The sequence below is a fragment of the Chaetura pelagica genome, unplaced genomic scaffold, assembly GCF_000747805.2.
Source record: "Chaetura pelagica isolate M959 unplaced genomic scaffold, ChaPel_1.0 scaffold117, whole genome shotgun sequence".
Taxonomy (NCBI): domain Eukaryota; kingdom Metazoa; phylum Chordata; class Aves; order Apodiformes; family Apodidae; genus Chaetura; species Chaetura pelagica.
Window position 1 is genome coordinate 8,793,768 of NW_009954185.1, and position 26,901 is coordinate 8,820,668.

The 26,901-nt window shown below is 46.1% G+C and overlaps 1 protein-coding gene across 1 annotated transcript; it reads right to left on the reverse strand.

The window, feature by feature from the left end:
• Positions 1–619: 619 nt before the first annotated feature.
• LOC104393532 (alpha-2-macroglobulin-like protein 1) lies at positions 620–26,349 on the reverse strand. Its single transcript, XM_010003034.1, has 34 exons — positions 26,279–26,349; positions 23,717–23,816; positions 23,130–23,292; positions 22,921–22,973; positions 21,239–21,392; positions 20,712–20,796; positions 20,064–20,184; positions 19,124–19,241; positions 17,969–18,078; positions 17,479–17,649; positions 15,953–16,177; positions 15,764–15,827; positions 14,945–15,090; positions 14,657–14,806; positions 13,596–13,793; positions 12,564–12,651; positions 11,797–11,950; positions 9,780–10,008; positions 9,317–9,440; positions 9,014–9,135; positions 8,545–8,596; positions 8,066–8,149; positions 7,500–7,676; positions 7,115–7,196; positions 6,346–6,502; positions 5,316–5,390; positions 4,938–5,109; positions 4,286–4,500; positions 3,723–3,938; positions 3,229–3,344; positions 2,486–2,576; positions 2,129–2,197; positions 1,343–1,445; positions 620–660 (listed from the first exon to the last, which is right to left on the reverse strand). Exons 1-34 carry the CDS (start codon positions 26,347–26,349, stop codon positions 620–622), a joined length of 4,296 nt encoding a protein of 1,431 aa, XP_010001336.1.
• Positions 26,350–26,901: the final 552 nt, after the last annotated feature.

Genomic DNA, 26,901 nt, shown 5'->3' on the forward strand with positions numbered 1-26,901 from the left:
GCAGAGCTGGGTGCCTTCCTTAGGTGACTAATGAAGCAGGTGATTTTCTCCATCTCAAAGGATGGTCAAGGAAACATGCAAATGCCAGTGAAGCTTACAACAGGTGCTGGTCAAGTTCAATCTTTCCCCCCACCTGAAAAGAGGATGAGCAGGTGCCATTTCTCTAGCATGGATCTAGCTGTCAGACTGAGTCTGTGAAGGGCTTGGCACTGAAAAGGAGTCAGGCCCCACAGCGAAGTTGAACCTGGTGTGTTCTGTCCACAGGGAACCCTGCATTCCCTGCAACTACAGGGAATGTGCTCCTCATATTTGTATTGACTTGAGGAAAGTATACATGATGCAAAATGCCAGGTTTGTTGGTAGCCCTTGTTTTCTGTAACGTACTTCCAGCTCTGTCATGAGCTTGCCACCTCAAACCTTCCCCTTCAGTTCTCCTTTTCCCTCAGTTTAACCAATGGGATGCAGGAACTCACTATTACCTAGCATTGCTAATCACTTCCTACTCTGAACCTGCAATCTGGCAAATTTCTTGACCAAGGGCCCTTGCGTGCCTCCTCCTCCCTCTCCATACTCTTCAAGACCATGCCTGTGATGACAAAATAGGCCTTGGGCTCTCACCTCACTCACACAGGGCACCGTAGCTCATCACTGTAGTTTCTTCTGGAAGATGAGAAGAAAAAAAGTGCTGGTGAGATACACTCACCCAAACTCACTAAAGAAACCCAGTATTGTTCCTCTGTTTCTAGGAGAGCTTACAGGCCTTGACTCCCCTCCACTGTCACATGTGAGACCACTGTTATGTGTCAAAGAGCATGTGCAGCCAGTCCCAATTCACCAAGTCATGAGGCTTGTGATCATTTGAAGTCTTAAGTCCCAGACAGCTCTGCTACAGTTACAGATTCCTCACTCTGAAGCAATAGTAATCCCTGATATAGTTATAGCTTTTTCTCTCACTGGGGACTCCAGAGAACATAGGACAAATTGTTTTCAGTGTCATTCTTCTAACGGGGCCCTCATCCTTCCAAGCCATCCCCTGGCTGTGACCCATCTGCTTTTGCTGCCTCCTATAAAATGAGTATATAAAAGCACATCTCTGAGCTTCCTCCTCCTCTCTTCTTGGGAGAGTTAGACCCTCAGTGGATCTGAAATTTCTGGGGCCAGAGAGAGAAGTATCTACCATTTTTAACCCAAATTTTACCATTTAAACCCAAATTCATCACTAGAGAGCTTCTAAGGGACAGTCACATAAACATGTCAGGGATTGTATTGTCTTAGACTTGAGAACTTCAGAACACTTCTTTCAGTGGTACATATGACTGGCTTCTACAGCATCTGAGCTCACCTGGCATGTAGTAGTCATAAACCTTGATATTAGCTGGCTTACGATCCTTCACTTGCATGTCCTGCTGCATCAGCAAAGTGTAGGTGTGAGGCTCTCTAGTCAGCTAAAACCAAGACATACAAGGATTACAGCCAGAACTGAAGAATGACTTGTAAGACAATCCTTTCCACCTGTTCTCACTCAGACTCCATGGTGACCTCACCACTGTGACAGACCTGTTTTGCTTTCTAGTCCACCTCAGAAATATCTTTTACTTCACATTCATTCATGCCAGGACTTTTTTCTGGTGCTGTTTAGGTAGGCATGTAGCTAGAGAAAGGCTTCAGTGGATGTTAATCTGTTGACTAATGAGGCTGTGGAACATGCACTGCTGTTTACGTAACAATCTCGTTTAATTTTGAGCAAATCCCATGAGCAATCTTGAATACTTCCTACTTCAGGCTGCTTGAGGGCTTTTGAAGAATTCAGGCTTGCTTAAGTTTATTAGATGTATCCTACTACTACTTCCCAGTCTTGATCAGACACAGTGTATGGACTTTCAGCAGTCTCTGAACAGGGCCAACAGCTGTGGGCTTAATGTCAAAGTTAGTCTCATTTCACTCAAGTGACCCTGTATACTGGCCCTTCAGCTACTGCAGGGTGACTCAACATGCTTCTCCAGGTCAGCAAATGTGGCTGGTATGCAGGACCAGCTGCTCTGAATACTTAAAATACTGCTGGAATCAAATACAAGAGAAAGCTAAATGCTATCTGTCAAATTATTATGTTAGCCTCAATTCCACTCACTTCCTCCAAGTAGACAATGACTCGGTCAGCTTCACTTTCAACTTTCTTCACTAAAGGCATTTTCTTCAGCTGAAAAAAGGGGGGGAAATGTCAGAAAGAGTCTAACATAAAGCAGAAATATTCAGGGACATTTGTCCCTGTGAGAGCATAGGGAAAATATTCACATGGCCAAGGAAGGCCTTGGGGTAGGGGAAGACAAGATGTTGCCTGGAAGAGACTTTGGATATAAAGATTTCTTGGGAGCAAGTGAACCATGTTTCTCTGCCCACAGGAATGATCACAGTTCTTCATAAAATCCTCCATGATGGACATCTATCACCATTCCCTCCCCAGCTGGACACAAATTCATAGTCTCACCTCTTCCAGTGAACTTGCCACGGGGCTGTATCCAGAGAGCAGCTCCACTTGGATCAGGACCATGTTGGTGGACACACGATTCCCTGTGTAGCTGCAGCAGGAACCCAAGCGACAGCACTAATGTTACTTTCTAAGCCATGATCTCCAGATACTTCAGCTAAGCTTTGGTACTCAGGTGGGGGAATCTGCTATTCCTTCCAGTGTTTCTCCTGTAAGCATAGCTGTTCCTGTACTGTAATAAATCTTTGTGCTTCCCCTGATCTCTCTTTAAATTGTGCAAAGCCAAGGAGAAAAAATTCCTTGGAAGGCTACTTCTCTAGGCATGGCAGGGAATATCACATCCTCCACCTGCTCTCTTGGCAAACCTATCCCGAGTCAGGCATAGGGGTACAACAGAGTGGTGTGAAAGTCAACCAGGAGTAGAGGAGGGAAGACTTCAGAAGAAGTGTCACCAGTCAGTCCCATGGAACCTTCGTATCACTAGTGTTCTGAGACCTAATCCTAGAAAGGGGTGAGACCCGTAGACCTTGTGAGAACTTGTGGTGACTGGCACAATAACAAGATGGGGGTATAGCCTGAGACATCACTCTGGGGCCTTCACCCAGCTGAGGAAAGCATAGTTATATGTATGAGGATATCTTTGAACTTGGACCTCATGAGGGAAGGGGAATCCTGGCTGCCAAGAGACTGGTGTGGTGCCAGAAGCCTCTTAGCACAGGGGTGGCAATCTGAACGTCTCCTACCGAGCATGAATGGTGACAGGGAACTGGGTGGTGTGAGGTGCAGTGCACTGTGTCTGCACAGACATGGCAAAGGCAACGTCGCTCCTCGGCGGGGGGATGTGGTAGCGCAGAGTGGCCTGTCAGAACAGAGAGAATCTGGTTGGCAGAGAAGAGCAGGTTTTTTGCTGAGGAGGATCTTTGCCTAGTGTTTGCCTACTGTTTGCTGTCTTGCACTGGTTGAAGAGCAAACTATGTGGAGGAAGCAGAGGTTCTGCTGGTGCACCACTCCTGGTGGTGCTCACTGGGCTTCTTGAGGAGAGGTGCAGCTCTGACTGGGTGGAGATGATCCAGATTTCATTTGGGGAATTGCAGGTATTCCTACCAGCCTTGAAGCTCAGATTCTTGCAAGTCATTACAGCAGTCTGTTTTCAGTCTTGGCTAAGTAGCAAGGTGAGAGGTCCCCTGGCTTTAAAGGCTTTTCCCCAGGCACACCTTTTCTCCTTGGCTGGGCTTACCTGTAAGTAGAGGCACCCATGGCCCTGCACACGCACATCATAGTCCTGGGAAATGTCTGGCAGCTCCACCGTCTGCAGTAGGAGACGATTGTTGTTGTCTACTTGGAAGTTTTGGTTGAAACCCTCAGAGGAGAGAGAAACTTGAAGATCAGGGCCATCTTTGCTGAAGGTCTTAGTTGCGTACAGGGACAGGGCTTCCAGGGCAACCACCGTGTCCTGAAGAAAGAAACACACACTGCACAAAATAATATTGCTGCTTCCTGTGCATGGTCAATCCTTGGCCTTTCCCTCCCTCATACTGCAGCTACAGAGCAGTAAGGGTTGAGCTTTCTCCTTGGACTTCTAGTACGGGATTAGCTCAGAGGAATACAAATATTTATGCCTTCCCCACCCCCAAAAATGCATAATCAGTAAATCCATTTTTTTTTCCTGTCTTTTTATTATTATTATTTGTCTTTTTTTAAATTATTATTATTTTTATTATGGGCTATGCTAGAACCCAGTGCCCTGCCAAAGCATAGCTGACAGCCAGTTGTCTGGTACTGATGGCTCAATGGAATTACCTGTGTCGAAACAAAGCCTCCATAAGGGTTTTGCTGCTTGGTGAGCCAAGACACAATGTGGGATACCTTTCTTCTTTCATCTGAAGACAAACTTGACTTTGACAGGTGAGCCATGAGGATAGTAGATGTCAATTCTACATCAACAGATGGAGCCTGATACCAATATAGGGAATCTTCTTCCTGTTTAGATTGCTGACTCCAGAATATTTGGCCATCTAGAGGTGAAGTGGGAAATGGAGGGAGTGTGTAGCTGTATCTAATGATCTTGGCATCTTATTTAACCCCTGTACCTAGGTACGGAGTGAACATGCACACTGGGAAAAAATATGGGTGCATATCTTACTTGCCCAACACATCCTGCTTTTCCCAGTAAAAACCTAAGCTTGCCATCTGGGAAGGAGCTCTACAACATTCATGAAGCTCCCCTGGTTTGGATGACTGGAAGAGTGGGGCTGCAACAACATCCATAGAGCAAGTCTGTCTCACAGTATAGCCTGTGACAGCTTGGCTAACAGACTATCCAAGCCTTGGGCTTGCCACAAAACTCTGCCAGTGTCCCTGCTGCTGCCTTGCATTCCCTTGGTTGTTCAGCTCTAGGATCCCCACACAGTTCTGCCTATAACCTTCTCTCCTGCCCCATAGTCCTTAGTACCTGATATTATGGCTGCCTTATCCAATCTTTTGAGGATTTTCTGCCTGAGGTCCTTATCACCGGCTACTGCAAAGGCATTTGCAGCTAGTGCCAGGCTGTAGAGGTTGGAGCTGCCAGTATCAGCATTGACCAGGTCCTTTATACATTTCAGAGCTTTTGACACAACTGGATCCTAGGATAAAAAGGAAACCACACAAGTTGCTGGCAGAGTGTGTGCAGAAGGAGTGGTCTGCAGCCTTGATGGGTGCAAAGAAGGATGGAGACAGGGACAGGACATGCAGGGAGAAAACTGGTAGCACACCCATGTGTGCACAGAGTGCCAGAGCCCTGAGTGCCAAGGGGCTGCACACTCAGCCCGTCTCTCCTGCAGATACTCACAGAGATTGGCATCCCGGAGCGTAGGAGAGCGGTGACGATGGCAGAGCTCAGGCCCAGGCCTTCCTCCACTGCACCCTGAAGCCACCACAAAACAGAGAAGAGGAGGGCTGCCGTGAGAAGGGAGAGGGAGACATTTTTCAGTGCCTTTGGCTCTCCAAGCAAATTCCAAGCTAGCACAGGCAACAGTGCTGGTCCTATTCCTCCTCTAAGGAAGTGCCAGTGCTAATATCGGCTCGTGGTCCTGCTTGCTGGAGCACTTCTCAGCCATGGTGCCTCAAGCTCCTCTGGATAGCTGATTCCCTCCCTCTGCTGAACACATTCTCCTTTCCTCTCCCCTGCAAAAGATTTTAAATAGCAGATTTCTGTGCCAGGGAAAAGTGATGTTCCCACAGCCCCACTGCAAGGGGGCACCTCACTTGAGGGCCAGGACTGTGAAAAGGGTATGAAGGAGCAAAATAATAGTTATTTTTTGAAAGGGGTAGTGAAAACATACCATATTCTTCATGTGGAGGGGTAATTATGTGAGGTTCTATCCATCAAACTGCTGCTGGCTCCACTTTGGTGGTGCTCTGTGTGTGTCTGTGCAAGCACAAATGCTGTGTTTCTGAGTGTATAGGGAACATACCTGGCAAGGTGGATCCCACATGTGTCATCAATCTCCATTCACTCTATTTCTGACTCAAAGAGCTTGAAAACCCTTTGTTGCTTTTGGTTTTTTTGAGGCATGTATTATCTTTTGAGAAGGGGCGAGGGCAGGGCATGTGGGGATCATCAAATGAAAACCTTGCATTCATAACTTTAGAAACTGTCACCATGACTAGAGCAAAACCCTGAGTGTCACTCTAGGGGTGATTTTGGGCACATCAGAGTCTTCCTGTTGCAGTGGGGTTTGTCTGTTCTTGGCATGCAAATTGGGCCAGAAAGTGAAGGAGTTCTGAGTACATAAATGCTTAGACTTTATAATCTTAAAGATCTTTTCCAACAAAAATTATTCCATGATTCTATAATGAACAGCCAGGACATGTCATACCATCAGACCATTGTTGAAGAGCTTTCCCACACTCTTGAAGCAGCCAGATGGAGTCTGACTTTTAATCAGGGCACTGGCAGCATCATTTATATTTTGCTCATCTATGTGGATGAAGTTTCGGGCTTGGCTGAAGGTCTTGAGGACAAGGGCAGTAAGCCTAGAGCCAAGGAAGAGAGAAGAAAATCACAAACTAAACCAGTCACTGATGCTTATCTTCAGTAGGAGACAGGAGCCTCTGTGTCTTCCGTTATCTCATTAATGGAGAAATGCCAGCAGGCCAGAGCCTCTGTGCAGATGGAGAATTGGAAGCAATATGCATGAAATAGATACTCTTCAAGCTCCAGCTTGAAGCTTGAGCGTTTGCAGTAAGAGGATGTTTGAGAGATAAAAAAATCACTGACAGTTCAATGCCTCCCCTGGACCTCTGCCAGTTCCAACAGGGTGCACGTGTGATTCAAAGCCAGGATGGCTGATATTTAGGGAGTTCCTTCAGGCTTTTTCCCAATCCTGTTTGGACACAAAGCACTCTCAAAAACCTGGGAAGAAGGCATTTTAATAGCCAAGTTATGAGAATATCCTTCAGTTGGGGTGCCCAAGGACAATCAAACAGTTCATTGCCATGGTTCTCTTCCAAAAAATCTCAGGAGCAGTTTCTGTCCAAAACACCATACCTCCATACTCCCTCAGTTTTTCCAGGCCAAAATCCAAGGCAACTTGAGTCTGACCAAGTCAAGCTGTTCTTCAATCATTTCTGGATATCTCTGCTTACCATGTGTTCCCTGTCTCACTTCCCTCTCCAAAGGCACTATATGAGCCATCTGTGTGCTTGTACAGGAGTTGCCGCTGGTATCCTGTGGGTAGAGAAGATGCTCAGTGTTTATTGTCTCCTCAAGGTTATAACCTCCCCTGCCAATCCTGCTGCTCATTATAAAGAGCATTGTCTCTGAGGAATTCAGCAAGGGGCTTTCAGAGGGGTGCCATGTACTCCTTGTTCAGCTGAGACACAGCAGCCTGATTTACACTGCTGCAACTTCCGTGGTGTCAGGAAAGTGACACTGCACAAATCTTGTTGAGCCCCAAGGCTCTACTGAGATCACCACCATGTAGTGGACATCAGCAGCTTAATAACCCAACATGAGCAGAAGTTTACTCACCACTTTCCAGATAGCCAATTGCCTTCTGTTTGATTTCTGGAGTCAGTTGTCCTGTTTCTTCAAGATAGCGTGTGATAAAGACATTAGGGGCAAAATGAACCATGTTCTGCTCACCACAGCCACTGGACATCTGAAGGAGCTCATCTATGTTGTCCAGAGCTAACCCCAAAATGTCACCTGTAGAAAAGAATCACAGCTTTGGGAGCTTTACTGTTCTTGCATGTAAAAAAAAATAATTGGTCTCATCTACAACATGCCAAGGCTGGTCTAAGTACATCTCTGCTCACACTAGGGTGACTTTAATGTATATAGAGTTCTGTAGGAACAGTGATGTGGTACTTGTCTATCTTTCTCTTGGCTGGGTGAAATATTGCATCCATCTGGCCCAGTGTCATTTGTATAAGAGGGATGAGATGCTTCTCTGAAAGATATAAGGACCTAGTATCACACCTCAGTGTACAAATTCCCTCTTGTTTCTCTGTTAGCTAAAGCAGATACGATGGCACCAAAAGAAAAGACTCCTGTGGTGAAAAAATATTACTTTCCAAGACCCCCCCAAAACTTACCTAAGAAAGAGATGTGGGCTCTCTCCGACCCCAGGACCCTGTTCTCTGGCACAGTGAATGTGATTGTCTCTGAAGCTGAAGTTCCTGCAAACGGCAAAAGCATCAGAACAACAGGCAGGAAGGAGATGGCAGACTCAGAGGCATCCCCAGGAGATGGTGTAAACAAGGCTGGGATCAGCTCATCAGCTGCTGAAATCATTGTTCGAAAGAGAGGATGGCACCGACATCAGGCCACCCACTGATGGGTGACTGTGCTGTGGTGAAGCAGGGGCTTGGTGCTGCTAGGATCTTGTAGTCCTGGATGGAGTTGAATGGCTTTGCTTCCCCATAGAAACTTAAAAATCCCTGACTTTACAGTCCTCATTCACCTCCAGATAGTCCTAGATTTGTTCACAGACCACACTATTTCAGTTTGGTCTCCTTGTTCTGAGTGCTCGTACAGCCCCAGTCATCCCTGTCTCTAGGATGCCTGCACCTACCTGTAGGACACAGGAATGAGGTGTGGGTCTTTTCCTCCAGCAGCCCCTCTGCCTGGTAGGGAAAAGCCTGGTCAGCTCAGAAAGGAGAGCAGTAAAATGAGATAGCAGATGTGCAGCAACCCATCCTCCTGCAATGAGCTCTTCTTTCCTCGTGGGTTATGGAAATGGTCTTAAACAGGCATAAAGGATGTATGTGCTGACACTGAAGTTTCACTGGGAAGGTGTTTTCTAAGCTGCTACATGTCCTTTTTTCTCCATTGTCCTCCTAGCAAGCAGTCCTGATATCTATGTCCCATCAAGTGTAGGTGCTCAGCTCATGTCCCCACCCGGCCTACCTTTAGAATCAATCCTTGACCAGCCTCCCTGAGAAAAGCACCTACCTGGCTTTTCCCTTGTCATAGCCACAGCCTGGGCTGTTTTGAGCCTGACCTAGTTCTGGCACCACCAGGACCCTGAAGCATATTCTGACCTTCACCAGCAGTTGTTTAACCACTGTGTCCTTCCCTCCAGATTCTGGCATAACAGTTGTAGTCTCAGTGCAAACATCTTCCTGCTCCATTGCCTCAGCATTGACAGTGAGATTCACCTTCCCTAAAGAACAAAACATCAACAAACCAGCTGGCACATCCATGTCTATGCTTTAGTTTGCTCAGTCTTAAGGCTGCTCAGTTGTGCTTTGCATAATGGGCCACTCTCCCTTCCAGACCAGTTCTGATTTTCTCAAGCAGCTCTGCCAGTGCTTCCCACTCCCACCCCTCCTTCATCCCCTTACCTAATTTTGTAGCCTTCACATTCCAGAAAAAGGTTTCTGATGAATCAGGACACAGACAAATGGTGAACTTGACATTTGCATGCACAAATTCAAAATCCCTGGAATCCATTAGGCTAAGCTGAAGCTAGAGGTGAAACAAAAGGGAGTTTGGGTTACAAAGTTGCTGCTCTGTTTTCCCTTTCAGCTCCTTTATCTAGAGGACAGTCAAGCCCAGAAGCCCAGGATGAGTATGATGTATGTCTGTGGGTCACCAACAGCCCATGGACATCACAATTCTGTAAGGTTGAGCTTATGGAAGGGATAAACTGAGCAGAGATGGTTCTGCATAGAGAACTGTGAAGAGCCTCCTCAGTGTCTTCTACCCAATACTCAAGGATGCAGCCCCTTCTCCACGTCTCTGTGAGGGAATTACTGTTATCACACATCCCCTTGTCCAAAAAACATCCTGGAAGGAGCCACTCACCCCTATGCACTGCTTCAAGTAGCTGAAGACTTTGACTTTCAGTGGAAATGACTCTCCCCGGAAGACAGAGTAGGGCAAGATGAGTTCCACAAAGAAGGGCTTGAAGCCCCGCAGGCTGGTGGTCTCTGAGATTCCCAACCCGTGGCTCTCTGAGGTGCAGAAAGTCATGGCCTTCCAGTCTGTGATGCTGTCAGGTACTGTGACAGCTAGCTCAGCAGCTCCTGAATCACTAAGGAGAAAACAGGGCAGAAGAAGTTGTTCCCATCCCTGTAAAGATTTCTCCTGAGAAGACAAATGCAGAAGGACTATGAACTAGAAGGTGTGGTTATTCCTAGGAAATAGGACAGAGGTATGGGAAGGGTAGGAAATAGGTGGGTAAAGAAAGACTGAGAGGCAAAAGCAAACCCAATTTTGCTTTTGAACCTCATTGCACCTTAAATTCTTGTTTTGTGTGAGCACAGAGGGCTCCCAAGGGTCCATGTTACACATCCAGCCTGTGTCAGAGTCGTGTGTGAAACTTCAACCACACTACCACCCAAACTCCCAACCACAACTCAGCAGCCGTCTTTATGTGTCTCTTACAGAGATGCATACACAGAATGGCAGACAGTCCCTGGCATAATCTAATCAAATGTGATGGAAAGGCAGAGATCCTTTTTTATAGATGGAGAACATTTGCACATGGGAAAACTATGAAAGCTAAGATGTGTGAAGAAGAGAACAGTGAGTGCACCATAATTTGATTTTAGCAAGGCCTTTGATACAGGCTCTCATAGTATCTGTGCAGCAACATTATTGTGGATTGGACAAGGTAAGTAGAAAATTTCTTGGACCACTGGGGACAGAGCATAGTTATTGTTGACATACAGTCCAACTGTTGGCTGCTTACCCATAGTGTCCCTCAGGGATTAGTACTTGGGCCCATACTGCTTAATGGCCTTGTTAATGACCTGGACAATAGGACAGAGGACGTCCTCAGGAAGATTAGCAGACTAATGTGCTATGTATTAGCAGACTACACCTTGTTAGGAGTTTCTGATATGCTATAAGGAAAGTTTGCTATTAAGAGGAACTTTGGCAAGCTGGAAAAATTATCTTGAAAATGGTTAAACAAAAAATTCTGTATCTGGAATGGAGTAATACCATGCAACATTACAGGCTAGGCAGTGACTGACTAGTAAGCAACTTTGCAGAAAAAATGGTAGTTCTGGCAGATGAGTTGAGCATGAAACAGCACTGAAGGCCGTCTACTTCTAGACTACACTGAGAAGACTGCAACCACTGGGTTGAGAAAAGTTATTTTCCCCCTCTATTCCTCCCTTGTGGGCCCACATCTGGAATACTGTGTTCCATTTTTGCGTTCCAGTGCAAGAACAAACCTGATTGACAAACTTGAATGCATCCAGTGCAAGACTATAAGATGGCCAGGGGCCTGCGATGCTTGATGTAGAGGAGAGGCTGAAAGAATGGGGGGTTTAAAACTTAAGAGGGGAAGCCTAGAGGGAGATCTTTCTGCTTTCTCCAGCTATCTAGTTGGAAGGTGTAAAGACAAGAGAAACAGTCTCTTCCAAGGTGCATGTTGATAGGACAAAAGGCAACAGACACATATTGGAACATAGGAAATCCTGACTTGAGATAGGGACAAAAAAATAACATGAGGATAGTAAAAGGTGCCCAGATAGTCTGTGAAATCTCCCTCCCTGGGGATACACAGAACTTAACTGCAGCAACCTCGTTTAACTGGACCTGCCTTGCACAGGTTGTTGAGTTACAGACCTCTGGAGGTTTCTTCCATCCCACAAAAGTACATGATTTTCAGTTCCCCAGGGTCATGTGGAAAATCTCAAGTGGAGCCAGGAACAGAGCCAAACCTCCACTGTCCTTATCCATTTCTTCATACCTCCCTTTTCTTGTGGGCACAGAAGGCAATAATTACCTGGCTCTGCTCCCACCCATTCCCTCTACACTGTGGCTGATAGGAGGTCTAGATGCGGTGCTGCAGCCCATTATTACTCACTTGATGGGAACCAGAGTCCAGATGAATGTCTCTGGAAACCAAGTACGCACTAGCCCTGCCTTGCTACCCGGCTCAACGTGCTCTGATTCAGCATGTTCAACAGCAGCCTTTATTTCTGGTTCCCAGTCGTCCACCTCTGCCAGCACGTCATAAGCTGTTGGGAATACAAAGCATTCATTCAAAGGCAGAGCAACTGTGAGATCAGGAACAGCTGGGAAAAGTTCAGCTCTCCATCCTTCTCACTCCCACTCCAATCCCCCTTGTCCTCTCCAAGATGCCTTCAACACCTCTGTTGTCTTCTGCAAGACAACCCGGGACACCATAGGGATTCCAGCAGCTGTGTGCTCCCCCATGAGAAGCTCCACTATCTTACACTTTTGCTCTCAGTCCCTGAAGAAAGGCTGAGGTACTGCCCAGTGCCCATCTTTGTTTATTCTCTGACTTCCAGCAAGACCTTTCCTAGTCTTACAGATGTTCCTCCCTGAGACAGCTGCCTCATTTCCTCCCTTCACCATACTATCTTCCTGCCAGGCAGAAGAAGCTTCCAAGCAGGTTCTTCCTGTGCAGCCAACCCTCCACCCCTCCATTACGCTGGACTCACAAACATGTCAGACCCTTCCACTCTTCCTGTGGCACACATCTCCTGTGCAACCTCCCACTCATCATGGAAGCCATCCCCAGCTCTTCAGCACACTGTGTGTTCAGCTGCCCTTGTGCAGCTTTTGTTACCCGTTACTTTCAAAGAAACAGCAGAAATCGAGATGTACACATGTAGTCATAGTAGAAAACAGTCCGGGTGTGGCACTCAATCGGAGACTTGATTTTAAGGCTGGTTAAAAATGTCAGGCCTGAATTCTGGAGGAAAGAAGGGGAAGAAAAGAAGGCAGATTTCAGTGAAAAGAGCAATGTTGTCTAAGGGCAATGTTGTCTGCTCCTGCCTCCCAGTATATCAGCTGCCCCATGTTGTTGCAACTCAGTTTGACCTGAAATCTTAGACAGGGAGAACATACAGAACCACTCTGCTCTCAAAGCCTGGTCCTAGCTCCTCATACTAAAGGAGGCTCTGTCCAGTCAGGATTGTGGGCACACACAGTCTTTATTTTGGCACTGTATTTTGCAGCGTACCCTGACATAGACTTGTTCTGATCTTTCATGTGCTAGAGAGGGACTTTTTACAAGTGCTTGTAGTGAGAGAAGGGGTAACAGATTAAAACTTGAAGAGGGTAGATTTAGATTAGACATCAGGAGCAAATTCTTCAGGGTGGTGAGACACTGGAACAAGTTGCCCAGGGAAGTTGTGGCTGCCCCATCCCTGGAAGTATTCAAGGCCAGGTTAGATGGAGCACTGAACAACTTGATCTAGTGGGAGGTGTCCCTGCCTATGCAGGGGGGTTGGATATAGGTAATCTTTAAGGTCCCTTCCAACCCAAATGATTCTATGCTTCTATGATTCCCTTCTACTATTCTTTCCCTCCTTTCCCCAGTTCCTCTTCACTCTTTAGTGCTTTCCTTTTCTAACCTCAAATTTTCTCTCACTCAGGCTGACACTCCTCTCTCCTTCCAGCTCCTAGAAAGTCTGAGAGTCTCAATTTTGGGATAAACTTGGAACTGTGTGCTTGGGATGTGCCTGTTTGGTGGGAATTTATCAGGCTGGGAGCATGAGATCAGAGATCTCTTAGTTCAGAAGCTTTGCTAATTCATAACCTAAGGTTGCCAGCATTTACAAGCTACCCAGGCCTGACCTGGGATCCAGAAGGGATTGGCTCTAATACTTCAGGTTTTTTGGAAATTAGATTTACCATTAGAAGTTCATAAACATCTGGCTGGGACACTGCATATGAGTATCTGTTGTACATGAGCGGTGATATTATTTCTGACGGGAGGGTGGTCTGAGGGGAACCAGTGGTTCCTGGGTTCTTGTGGATAGTACAGTAGTCCCTGTAAGAGTCTATGAGAGTGCTGGGGCGCCCTTGAGAATAGCTGAACATATTGTGCACCTGTAGACAGAGAATTAAGACAGGGTAAGTCAGTGTGAGAAATGGGAAGCTTTTATTTCTATTCAGAGACTTTCTGTCATGATAGAGGCAAAGCTTGGATCCTGCCTGCTGCAAAAGCCCAGTCCTAAGGGTTTTGATCTTCATGGAGCTCAAGTTTTACAAGTTTAAGATACACTGCACCAGACAGGAACACAAACCCCTTTGGTTATGGCTTCATAGCTGTGGCCACTTCTAGCTCATAGATTGTATCTGAGAGTTCAATGCAAACAGTGACAATAACTTCCCCGTAAGAGTCCTTAGACAGATAAATTCTTGTCTGACTGAAGGCACATCCTGGATCAACCAAGACAATGTCAAGAGGCAATTTAAGGTTCCTCAGACCAAATACATCCCAGGTCTAAGGGAGAAGCGGGACACTTCTGCTGCCAAAGCGTCACTTACAGGGCAGCCTATGAATGGAGAACTGCCTGGTTCATGTCAGCTGCAACAAAGACATGGAGCCTATCACACACTGGACTTTTTTTTTTTTTAATATAACTTCTGTTTTTCAGAGCACTGGCATTAATTGGTTCAGGAGATGGAAGTCTCTTGCCATCTGGTTGTCACTGTGCCAGTGGGCTCTAAGTTTAACAAGGATGTGACTTAGGGCTGTATTTGTGGATCTCTTAGATCCCTGTGATAGCCTGGAAATTTTGACTGGTTTTTTAATGTTAGCTTTAATTTTTGTCTCATTAAGCCATGTCCTGTCTCCGTTCAGGTACTTGTTGGTATAACCACTGTGCCTTATTGACCAGGGCCTGCAACCAGATACTTAAAAGGCTAATACTTCAGTATTAGCAAGGCTTAGCACTCAAGTGACTCACACTATCCCTGGATAGCTCAGCCTCTGGCCTCAGGAGAAAGGTGCTCTTGTCTGTAGCACGGATGCTACAGAGGGAGCCTGGTGCAGCCTGCAAATGGAGACGGACAGCAGATCCTGGGAGAGCCATGGTGTCTGAGAAGCCAAGCTTCACCTGAAACAGAAGAAGAAAGAAAGAGGAAGGAGAAGTGACAATGTGGCTACTGGATTCTGCTGGACATCTACTGCCAACTTGCAATTAATTAGCTACCCTCCACCCTACCAGCCCCATTCTGTTTTGTGCACTACTTACATGGTTCCTGAAGCACTTGGAGACTTTCAGACTTAAGGTGTCAGCTGCCACTTGTCCCTCAGGGAAGGCAGTGTAAACAAAGAGGGTAGCCATAGGTGAAATGAGGTCAATAGGCAGAGTGACATTGAAAAACCCACTATACTGACCTGACGGAAGAAGGAGAAATAGGAAAAAATATAGGAAGAGGTAAGGAATTCTGTCTCCAAGGGTTATGCCAGTAATATGTTCATCCATTACAATACATCGATACAGTTACTTGGGTAAAAACTTTTTCTTGGGTGAAAACTGCTTCTGGGGAAGCCAAAGCTAGACCATAATGTAGGTTACTGCCATTTTATAGCAGTGACCTAACATCAAGAGCCATCTTGGCAACAGTGTGTGCTTGGAAGAGAAATTACTTCCCACCTGACTCCAGAAAAAATATTCTGTGAGTTTTCTTGGAGGTTTCCAGTAATTCCTGTTTCGAAGATAAACTCTGAGAATTTCATCATTTGATTAGAAAAATAAAGAAGAGGAAAATTAAAATACAGAGGAGACATGGCATATTTGCCATTTCTTCTAGATTGGTGTTGTGTTTTGCTTTGGGGTTTTTTTGTTTGTTTGTTTGTTTGTTTGGGGTTTTTTGTTTGTTTTTTGTTTTCTTTTTTTTTTTGTTTGGTTTTTTTTTGGTTGGTTGGTTTCTGTTTGCTTGTTTTGTTGTTTTGGAGGTTTTTGTGCCAGCTCTGTTGTTTCCTACTGGTCTCAAATCTCTTCACCATGTAGGCTGGAGGGCTTTCTCATTAGGTCCCTAATCTGTTCCTGGTATTCAGATGCTCTCACCTAGTGGTGGATCAAGAAGTACTGTTGTTTGCCCATGATGCACAAGGGATCCTCTGGCCAAAACCTAAAGGAGAACGAACAAAGGATTGATAGTGCCTCTGTTTCATGCCTGTTGGCCAGGTAATGGCTTTCTGCTGACACAGACGCATGGCAAAGTTGACCTCATCGCCAGCAGTGCCCTTCACTCACCAGGTGGTAAAAGTCTGCTGTGGCAGCCCCAGCCTCCAGCTCTGTGGCTTGAATGTGATAATGCACAGTGGCCTCCTGCATGTCCCCACAGGGCAGCACTGCCCGCGCTGGTAGGATCCTCACAGAGCTGCGGCTGGAAGAGTAGAAGGCCCTCAGCGTGAGGGATGCAGTGCCATAAGACACCCTCATATTTTGACCACCCAAGTCCTTTGGCTGGGTCTTTGCCTGTGGCACAGAAAAGATGGCTTAGTGCCTGAAGACTTCTTACAGCTGTCTTCACATCAAAACCGAGACTGGCTGGAGAGCAGGCACTGAACTGTCCCAGGGTAAAGTGTCTTCCACCAAAGCCAACCTCAGTCAGCCCCTTTCTGTGGAGCTGGGCACTGACCCACACACTCTGGGATAATTAGCATCCAAACATAAGTCATGGAGCTGTACACTGCTAGGGCCTGGGCTAGAGCCTGAACTTCTGCAATGCTCCTGCTACCCTGGGACTAGGATGCTTAAACTGCTTTGAGTGTCTTATCATCCGGATGAAATCCCTGAACCCTTTCCTTTTGTCTGGTATGTCTGGAGAATTTATCAGCATGATCTACCCTGAAATATATTTCACGGTTCAGTGTTAGTCCCCTCACACACTTCGTTTCTTTTATCACCTTCCCTACCCTCACCCATAAGGTAGGAGGGCAGAGGACACATGAAGATCATGAGCATTGCTCATCTTTCACCTCTCTACCCTAAGACTATGATATGAACATATTGTGGACTTCCAGCAAGGTCAATATCCATCATCTAAGATATTGTGTGTAGTCTGACAAAGAGACAGGGCTTGCCTTGGAGTGCCTTGACCTTGAAATTTAGATAGGACAGGTATTAGAAACCTACCCCTTCAACCACACAACAGAACCTTCCTTGTTTGTGAGAAAGCAGATTGGAACTTTTTGTCAATTCCCTATATGTGGCATCTGTATTTAACTCCTTACATACTGGTTACCTGCTCTGCTTCAGACTGGCTTGCAGCAACTGGTTCCTTACTAGCCTTCCTTCTTTCCCTCCTAAGTTTCCAGCCACTTATATCCCAGGTTTCTCTGAAATCTTATGCTATGAGGAAACACAATGAAAACTGCTCACTAACACTTTCTTCTCCACATGTATTTTCATATGCTCCTTCCCAAGCTCCTTTCCTGTCTCCTTGCTCCATATAGTGTGAGAACCCAGCCCCACAAATCCCCTTCCACCTCAGACAGAGGTGCTATGTAGGTAGGCCTGAATCACAACATTATGGGACCTCTATCCACCACCCCATCTCTTTGTCATGTCTCCTGACTCCTCAAGGACTCCTCAAGGAGTAGCAGCAGGGGCCAGAACTCTGGCTCTGCTATTGGCTATTCCTCTTCCCTAGATGTGTAATTTCACTGCTCCATGACTCCATCTCCCTGGCTACACTGAGAAAATGACATAGACTAAAGATCTGAGGGATACATTGCTTAGTGCTAGCCAAATCCAGTGTAGTTATTTGGCTTAACCTGTAGTAGAACTTTACTACTGTTGTCCCATGCTGATGTCTCTAAGCTGAAAGAGGCCATTCCAGTGTCATCTGTAAAGTAGGTCTTGGTCTGCTTGCTGCTGCCATAGGACACTGTAAGAATCACCTCCTTGTTCTTCAAGTGTGTCCCATTGGCACTTTTGAGTTCCACCTGTAACGACACAGAGAACAGTCAGAGAATTGGAGGCCTTAGGACTGAAAACCTACCTCCTAGTAGAAGTCCCTCACTCTGCAAAGGGACTCTCAGTGTGACCCCTAATTCCTTCAGCCTCCCTCCCCCCATTTATGCAGCAGCCATCTCATATGGCAAAGCCATGTGCCTACTCTGAGGTGACACCTTTGGATTCCCTCTTGGTAGCACCTAGCAGCTTTGGGCAACTCAGAGCAAGGGGAGTCTTCAATACTTCTGTGCCTGCCATCTCCTCTGGCCCAGATGCTGGGCTTTCCATGTTTCTGCCCTGTCTACTTACATTTCCATAGTAAGGAGCTCCTTGCTGATAGTAGTAGCTTGTCCCCCAGAACTGGAGAGTTGTGATATCAAAAGTAACCTTACAGATTTCTGTGGCATTGAACTCAATCCCTGAGAAAGACAGGAGTTGCATGTGGGTCAGTGTCATGCATCTCAGCACAGGCAGCATGATTGGATGGACTGAGGTAAGGAATGGACCATGTAACTTCAGGAGTTGTTTAACACACATGCTGGGCAATAGTGCCTTCTACTTTCTAACCTGCTAGAATGACAGCAGTCTGCCACAAGGTCTCTGCCAAATGCTCTTTCTGACTTTGTTTAAGGTGGTCCTACTCACAACTGTCCACTTCTATTCTCCTCTTCTCAGAGTCACAAGAAGGCAACATTTTCATCTGCCTTCACAACCTTAGTTCACAGCCTGCTGTCTTGTCATGTGGCGCCCATCTGAAATCACTGCAGTTGTCTGCTAAGTAAAGTTGTGTCACTGCTTTCAGCAAGGGGCTGCAAAGCAATTTCTTGTAAGGAAGGGTTTGTAAAATTTTCTAAGAGGGGAAATCTTACAGGATATTTAACAGGAGTTCTGGACAAGTTGCCTCATCTCCCAATCTGGAATGTGGAGATAACTCTGACAAGAAGCTATTTATTAATGGTACACAGCCAGGGACTGGGTTATCACTAGTTGTTCTGAGCCTCTCATCATTCCAGCAGGCTTTTCTAAAATATGGCTTAAGAACAAAACAACTTGGCCTGCCCCACCTTTGTGCACTTTTCTACTGTGACTAGAAGATGAGAAAAAGCAGCTTTTGACCATCTCTTCCAAACAAAGGTGACTGTCAGAGCTGGACTGGCCACAACATCTTGTAGAGGAGCAAGCATACTGATAAAGCCCATCCCACAATGAAGAACTCACATCCTGTGTGAGTCAGACCCGGGTGGCATGGTACAGGAGAACATCCACACTGCCTTGGTACTCCCAGGGAAGACATCACCCTCTGAACACTTGACCCCATTGGAGACAGCCCAGAAAGTTCCAGTTATTTGATGGGAAGACACAAGGATCCATAAGGACCGTTACAGGTGAAAACCCAAAGACAAGCATCTCTTACAAGTGTAAAGCAAAAGATTTTACACTAAGAGCAGAACCAGTTTTTGCTACCTGTTCCATTTTCTTTCAGAAAAGCCACAGCTTCCAGGTTGAAATCGTGATTGTCACTGTGCTTCTGATGGTAGAACTTAATATTCACGTCAGTGGCAAAGCAGCCATCCTTGTTTGTCTGGGAATGTGAAATTGTATATGTTAACCAATAATGGACCCACTAATGCCTTCTGCAGCGCATGTAACACCCAAGACCCAGAAGTCTCCAAGTGCATTGCTAAGACAGTTGAGTTAAAGGAGCAATGCCCATAGTGGCAGGAAAGGTAGTTCTTGTCTTTGGTGTAGTCACAAATAGGAGCTACTGTTTCATATGTTTCATATGCTGTTTCATAGCACTATGTCATCTTTACACACTCATATATGTGCCAGTGGCAAACATGAGTTGTCATTTCTCCCTGACAACAGGGTTTCTCCTATAAGGGCAGGATTTATGTTGAAAATGTGTTATGAGTTACTTTAAAATATACAAACAAATACAGATATATTCATTCAACCCTAAAGATGAATGAATAAGGTCTGTGCTGAACTGCAATTTCTTACTTAGATGTGAGAGGTAATTTTTTTGTCTCCAAAATGGCTATTTCTGGGAAATAACACATAGGCTTATATCAGGTTAAAAGTTGGTGCTGTGAAGATTCCAGTGGAAGTCAAACAATGTGGACAGCGCTTGTACTTTTTTCCTTGTCACAATACCTATTTTGCAGGAAAATCTGCAATGGTTAGCTTGCCTACAGATACTACTTCTTTTGAGTGCATCTAAATGCGGTTAGAGAAGTCACTGAGGAGAGCTAGGTTTGCTGGACTAGAGAGTGAAGTACATATCAATCAGTCATGCCCAAGCAATAGCTGATACCTGTCCCACTCCTTCCTTTAGTGTTCTTCCCTCTGTTTGCCCCTGTTTCTCTCTTTGGCAAGAGCAGTGGATTTCCTATCACCTCACCTCACCCGCGTACTCCTGACAAAGGCTGGGCCTGGCCCTGGGAGGGCTCCAGCGGCGCCGGGCGTGCCTGCGGCACACGGCGGCCCACACGCGGCCGCCCACCGGCTTCCCATGCGTGTACCTGCCAAAAAAACCAGTGAGGACCCACACACAGAAGCACTGACTGAAGGGTGAAAAGAAAGAGCTTGTGATTTGCAGCTAGATAATGCAGAGCCTGCAGTATCTTCATGGCTCATGAGCTCATGAGTTAAAATTACTTCACTGGACTCAGGCAGGAGGTGGTAGTGGCTGAGTTCTCTCCCAGTCACCATTACTCCCAGCAGGTAACGCTAGGGGACATTGTGCTGGTCACAAGTTGAGCCATTCTTCCTCCCATACTGGCACTAATCAGTGCAGCAGAGATATTGTAGGGCACATCCCCCACTCAGAGGATCCACTGCCAGACTTCCAAACTCACAGGGAAAGAAGCAGGAAGAGACAATATGGAAAAATATGAGAATCTAGGAAAATTCCTTGGCAGAGGGTGCCATAGTACCAGATTTTGAGATGGGAGGAGGGCTAGCAGAGACAATTTTGAGCTCAGTTACTGATAACTGTGCAGTTTCCAAACCAGTAAGAGTGGACCTTCTGCTACGTAAGTCAGCTCACATGCCACAGACGCGGAGATGGAAGCTCTCCTCCAAGATGGTGACAACCTGAGGCACCTGGATGGAGACACTGAATTTGGGCAGCACTATGTGAAAGCAAGAGAAATACAATTCAGTGAGAACAGAGAGGTATAATTATTTTCCAGTCCTCCCCAAATGGTTGTTTACAGAAAATAAATCTCTCCTTTCATTCCCTGACTACCAGCACAGGGCCTGGTAGCGATTCACCAGCAGTCCAGCCAGGAGAGCATGGAGGGAGTAGACAGCCTTATTCTTCTCCACAAAGCACAGCTGTGGGACAGTGTCCCAGTCCATCCTCAGGACATGGGGGAGGAGAAAGCCAGTGGGCCTGAGTGAAAGTCAGTGATTACTCCTACTGGCAGGCAGTTGGATATCTCAGGTACAGCACAACTAGCACAGATGTTCACAGCTGCATGGCCTGTTCAGCTCTCTGTGAGAGAGGGAGGCTGAAGGGCCTCCCCAAGAATACATCTTTCTCTGCTTCTGTCAGCTCCCCGAGAGACTTACCATACTCCTCTACCCTGAAGGTACGTGTGCAGTCAGGCATTTTGATGGTGTACTCTCCAACCAGTGCTTCTGCAGCCAGAGAGAAGGACAGGTCCACAATGCCTCCCACAGGTGTAACGTTCAGCCACTGTGCAATATGGTTCCCTTTGGGGTCCTGTGTAGGCAGTAGTAGATGGTTGTTTTCTTGTGCCCTGGGAGAAATCCTTTTGCTGGATGTCCAAGCAGTCACAGCATGGTCTGAGCACATATCTTCTTGTCCTGAGAGCCTAACTCTATGACACAGCCACAGTGCTCACATGAATTTGAGCTCAAGGAGAGCAATCGTGCACCACCATCTCACTGACTGCTGCAAAACTGTGGCTTACTGCCTGTCTGTCACACTGAAATATAGATGTTACCCTCTTGGAGACTTCTGTGATGACCTGAGCTGGCATCACATGCTGCCCAGTATAGAAAAGAAGATGTAACGACCTAAGATGTAAAGGCATCTGGAGGCTTTGTTGACTGTCACAGTCGGGCCGTGACAGACACTGTTCTCCCACTGCTGGTTATTAGGGCAAACTGCAGAACTGGTTGTAGTAATGCTGCCCAGCCAGGAAGGCCCTAGTTATGGGTGCTTTATAAAACTATGGAGCAAGCAGAAACTGTTGTTTGGAAGGGTGCAGCTGGATCAGAGTCCTACATTCATATAAACTGGCATAAAGCATTGCACAGGTGTCCCAGAAACCATGTGTTTATGTATGGAGTGCTTGGTGGGTATGGCATTAAAATGTGCATTGATTACTCTAACTGTGACTTCTCTGTGTGGGTTATTACAAGCTTCCCATCACTTATCTTTCCTCAGCTCAGCTGATTGCAGTCCATATTTTACCTGTAATATGGAAACTAAACTAACAGATTTTAAGGGCAATATCCTGAAAGCTGCTCTAGGAAGTTTCTCTAGATGTGTAGCCACAACACTAACTCATCAAATTTTATTTTCTCTATGTTAAATATAAAGTCTCCTTAAAGAAAATTCAGGATTTTCACAAATCTTCAGTACACAGGCTAGAGGGCCTAGAAATCCTGTGACCACTTTAGAAAAGTTTGCTGGACAGCTGACTGCTTTTCAGTGGCACCCATCACTTACTGTGGGTACTTCTGTGTGGTCAGTGTCATGGCACTGAACTGGCAAACTTGTATGGATACTAAAGGAAGGAGGGACAGGAAGTCAAAGACTGTCCCCATTCATTCTGAGGTAGCTGGCTTTCTGTATTCAATGTCTCCCCACCATAATCTCCAAACGTGTGTCTTTCATAAGGTGAGAAGAGGTCACCACTTTCAATAAAGTAGTTTCTTTACCTTCAGTTCTACCACGCGGTGCTGTGGGAAAGAAGTAACAGTTACTTCTGGGAAGCTTTCAGGTAAGTTAACCATGCACCTCCCCATCATTTTTTATCCCCCAACTATCCATGAGTCTTCCCTAAGCAATTCCCAAGGACTGCCCCAACATCATGACCCAACATCATGAGCAGCCCCTGTGTTGCAGGTGGTGCCCAATGCTGTTTGTAAACACCAAAAGCAATGCTGAGACTAGATGTCCACAGATGGATCACCTAGCTGGGCTAAATATTAATCCAGAAGTCATGGAGGCAGCCCATAGCATTTTCAGACTTATTTATGTTTCTCCCTTCTTGACTTACCGTTTCATTGCTGGCAATAAAGTTCTGGTCCAAGGTTACAATTCGGAACTTCACTAAAGAGCAGAAGAAAAACAAGAAATCAAAGCCTAGAAGGGAGATGAAGCCTGTGACCCACCTCCCTTGCAGAGCAGGCCTCGCTACAAGTGCTAGGATATCCCTTAGGATACCCTGAGAACTGATCTTTCTCTCACAAGACATTCTGTCCATACCAATCTGTCCAGGTTTGTACACAGGTTTGTCTGTCTGGATAAAAGTCTTCTTGTCTGCATGCTTGATGAGGACTTTCTGTTTCTTGTGATACTCTGAATTGGCTCCCAAGACTGTGATCTCAATAAAAGCCACTTCATCGGGGCTTCCAACAGGAGGAGGGACCTACAGGCATAGTTGTAAACATAATTCAGGGTGGATCCCATTCATGGAGCCCTAAGCATTTGGAATAACAATTGTGATACTTCTTTTATATTGCTCCGGTTCTTCTTGCCCTGAAAGTCCTCACAGTACTTTTCAGAATGTTTTCTAGAGAGTAAAATATCAGCAGGGCTACACAGCAGAAAGAACACTGGCAAACCTATACAGGCTGAAGCAGAAGATTCAGTGCCCAATAAAGATGTTCCCCTGGGAAGACACAATTCTTTGCCTTCCTGCCCAGTGAGAGCAGAACTCATGCACCATCCAACCTACTGACAACCTTTGAAAATATGTTTCTCACCTGGAAGCTTGTGCAATGAAAGAAGGTCAGCTGAGAGATGGACTGAGTGATCAAAGTCTCATTCCCAGCTCTGCTCTGCAAGGTTACTGTCACATGGATCGGGGTTGCTTGTTGTCTGCTGAGCTGGAGGCACACTGTCTCTGAGAAGGGGTAGTAGAGCTGAGATGGTATAGCCACAGCATAGTTTCTATTAAAAAAGGAAAAAGAAAAAAGGTGAATCTGATTTTCTAAGAGGCCACATCTTGACTGTAGGATTTGGGTAGTGGTCTCTTCATTCCACTGTCACTATGCCACTGGGACAAGATCACACCATCCTTTTCACTCTTGGTTCTGCAGCCGTTAACACTGGCTTTGAGCTACATACTGCATGCACATGCAGAAAGATAAAGTCACTGCTTCCAGAACTCAGAGTCAAAATAAGACAAAGAGACCTCCCCATGCCATTCAAGGGATCCTGAGACTTTAGACTTTTCACTGATCCACACTGCTTACAACCATTAGTTTACTTGGTTAGTTGTCTGCTTTCATAGAACCATCATAAAATTGTAGAAGGGTTTGGGTTGGAAGGGACTTCAAAGATTATCTAGATCCAACCCCCCTGCATTGGCAGGGACACCTCCCACTAGATCAGGTTGCTCAGAGCCCCATCCAACCTGGCCTTGAATACTTCCCTGGATGGGGCATCCACAACATCCCTGGGCAACCTGTTCCAATGTCTCACCATCCTCAGAGTGAAGAGTTTCCTCCTAATGTCTAATCTAAAGCTTTCCTCTTCAAGTTTTAATTCATTACCCTTGTTCTGTCACTACATGTCCTTGTAAAAAGTCTCTCCCCGGCTTTACTATAGTCCCTTCAGGTACTGGAAGACCACTATGAGATCTTCCCAGAGCCTTCTCTTCTCCAGGCTGAACAACCCCAACTCTCTCAGCCTGTCTCCATAGGAGAGGTGCTCCAGCCCTCTGATCATCTTCGTTACTCTCCTCTGGACTTGCTCCAGGAGATCCATGGAGTCTTCAGGACTCTCTCCAGGAGCTATTTCTGTCCTATCAGCTACTTTTGAGCTCAGAACCAATGCTGTGCATGTGTCCAGGCTTTGTGTGCCAGGCACAGGTCTGCAGAAGCACCTTCTTTTCAGCTCCTGATACTCCTCTCCTCCTTGCTTTCCTATTCCAGATCTCATGCCTCTGTGGCTAATCTCATAACCATGCTCATGGGTAACACCAAGAAGCTGTTCATACTGGGTATTTATTCATCTTACACTGCAACTAGGACCAGAGAAGTGCCAACATTAAAGCAGGTTTGAAAACTCTCATCACTGACTTCTCCTGATTGCTGCCCCTGGACAGGTTCAGCCAGCAGCATGTTTTGCAGCAGCAGGAGAGCAGGTCTCAGCTGGAGCTCAGCACCTTGGCAAGAGGGAGTCAAAGACCAGCTGGCCAGAAACCTTATGTTCCACTAATGCAAGCAAATGGGATGAGAATCAGACTCATTTCTTGGACCTACCATACCTCTCTTGCTCCTTATGACCCTTTACTCTGGAACATTTTCTTACACCTCTTTACCCTTGCTCTTGCCTTCTGAGCTGTACAAGTATGAAATAGTGTCTCTGAGGCTGTCATTAAAAGATCCCAAGAGCCAGGCTGGATTACTTTCTCATGAATCTACAAAAAAAAATGAATAATCAGCCTACAGGCAGGACAGCAGGCAGTCTGTTGAAGCAAGCAGGATTTCCATAAATATTTCCATAATGCTGAAAGTAACAGTGGGGAACAGGCAGCAGTAAAGCCATCACTTGAGCAGGAACTGTGTCAGCGTATGGAACATATCCTAGAGGAAGAGGTTGTACTCCTACCAAAAAAAGATTTTTAAAACTAGACTTGTGCATGCCACACCAAACAGGGTAGGAGGGAACCCAGCTATGACCCAGTGACATATTTCCCACTGTAACATCTAACATTTAAACACAGCCATATTTCTGTTTGCACTTACATGATGGCTGCAAAAGCAAAGGCCTTCAAAAAGCAAGTGCAAGTTCCTGAGCCAGTATAGCACAGCAGTGTCTACTGGAACAGGAGTTGTATTATTGATAATGTATATGAGGAGAAGCACTGCTGGGGATTGTCCTTGCCAGAGGTCTGAGAAAAGGAATGGAGGGAGCAGATGGCCAGCCAAGCCAAAACGAACACACTGCTTTACAAAGAGCATCGCTAGTAGATAACTTGGGCTGCTGTTTGCCTGGTTTGCAAAGTAACCAGCTTGGTTTACTGAAGATTTAAATGGTGATCTATGACTTTAGGGAGAAAAGCATAGGTCAAAAGGAAATATATTCTGGAGCACAGTAGGAGAGGTGAGATGTTGGCTGGTCAGATTTAAACACATGCAGAAAGCTGACAGAGTTGCCCTGCCCGAGACCTTGCAGAAATACATGGTCTACATTAAAGGCACTAAAAGGAGAGCCAAGGAAGTAAGGAGAGTGTGGGGGAGAAAGGTGCATGAGAACCGAGTGAAACCTTGGGAAAATGAGAAATTATGTCTCTCTGGAAAAACTGTCCTGGTCTTAGGGCTTCTGTCCTGTTTCTGTCATACCCACCATCCCCCCAGGATTCCCCGCAGTCCAGAGCCTGTATACAAAGCAGCCAAAGTTCTTACAGCATTTCAGGTGTCTTGGCCATGCTGTGCTGCAGCAGGATGCTGCCCCACAGAAAGGTGATGCTCCACATAGCTCGTTGCAGGTTGAATGCCTCCATGGAAAGGTGAGCCTCTCCTCTGCTCCCACTTTGCCCCTGCTTCTGCTACTCTCCTTCTTCCCTCTGTCCTTCATCCAGAGCTGAAGGACTATGCAGCCCCTGCCCTGATAGGGTGTCTGGCTGTCTCTTGGCTTTGAAACCAAGGTCAAGGTGGAAATCATGCTGCGCATGGCTGGGGCTGGGATGTGGGTGGGTGGAAGGGGTGGAGACAGTGTTTATTGCCTGCACTCCAAAGGCACTTGCTTTAAGGCTTTGTAAGGCATGTTGGTATTTCTCTGGGAGGTGTATTGCTGTGCCTTCCTATGTGGCACAGCTGCTGGCAGCAGGAGTACTCAGTGAGCATCTTGGGTACAAGGGCTTGATTTTTAAAAAGGTGTCTTTACCAGGATTTCACTGGAAGCATCCTGGGGCAAATTCAGCCTCTTTGAGGTCTGATGATTTTGTTTCAGGGTTCTACTTCTGTCAAACTTCTTTTTTAGGTATTATTTACTTCCTACTTACATTTCACTGCTGCCCTGTAGCCTC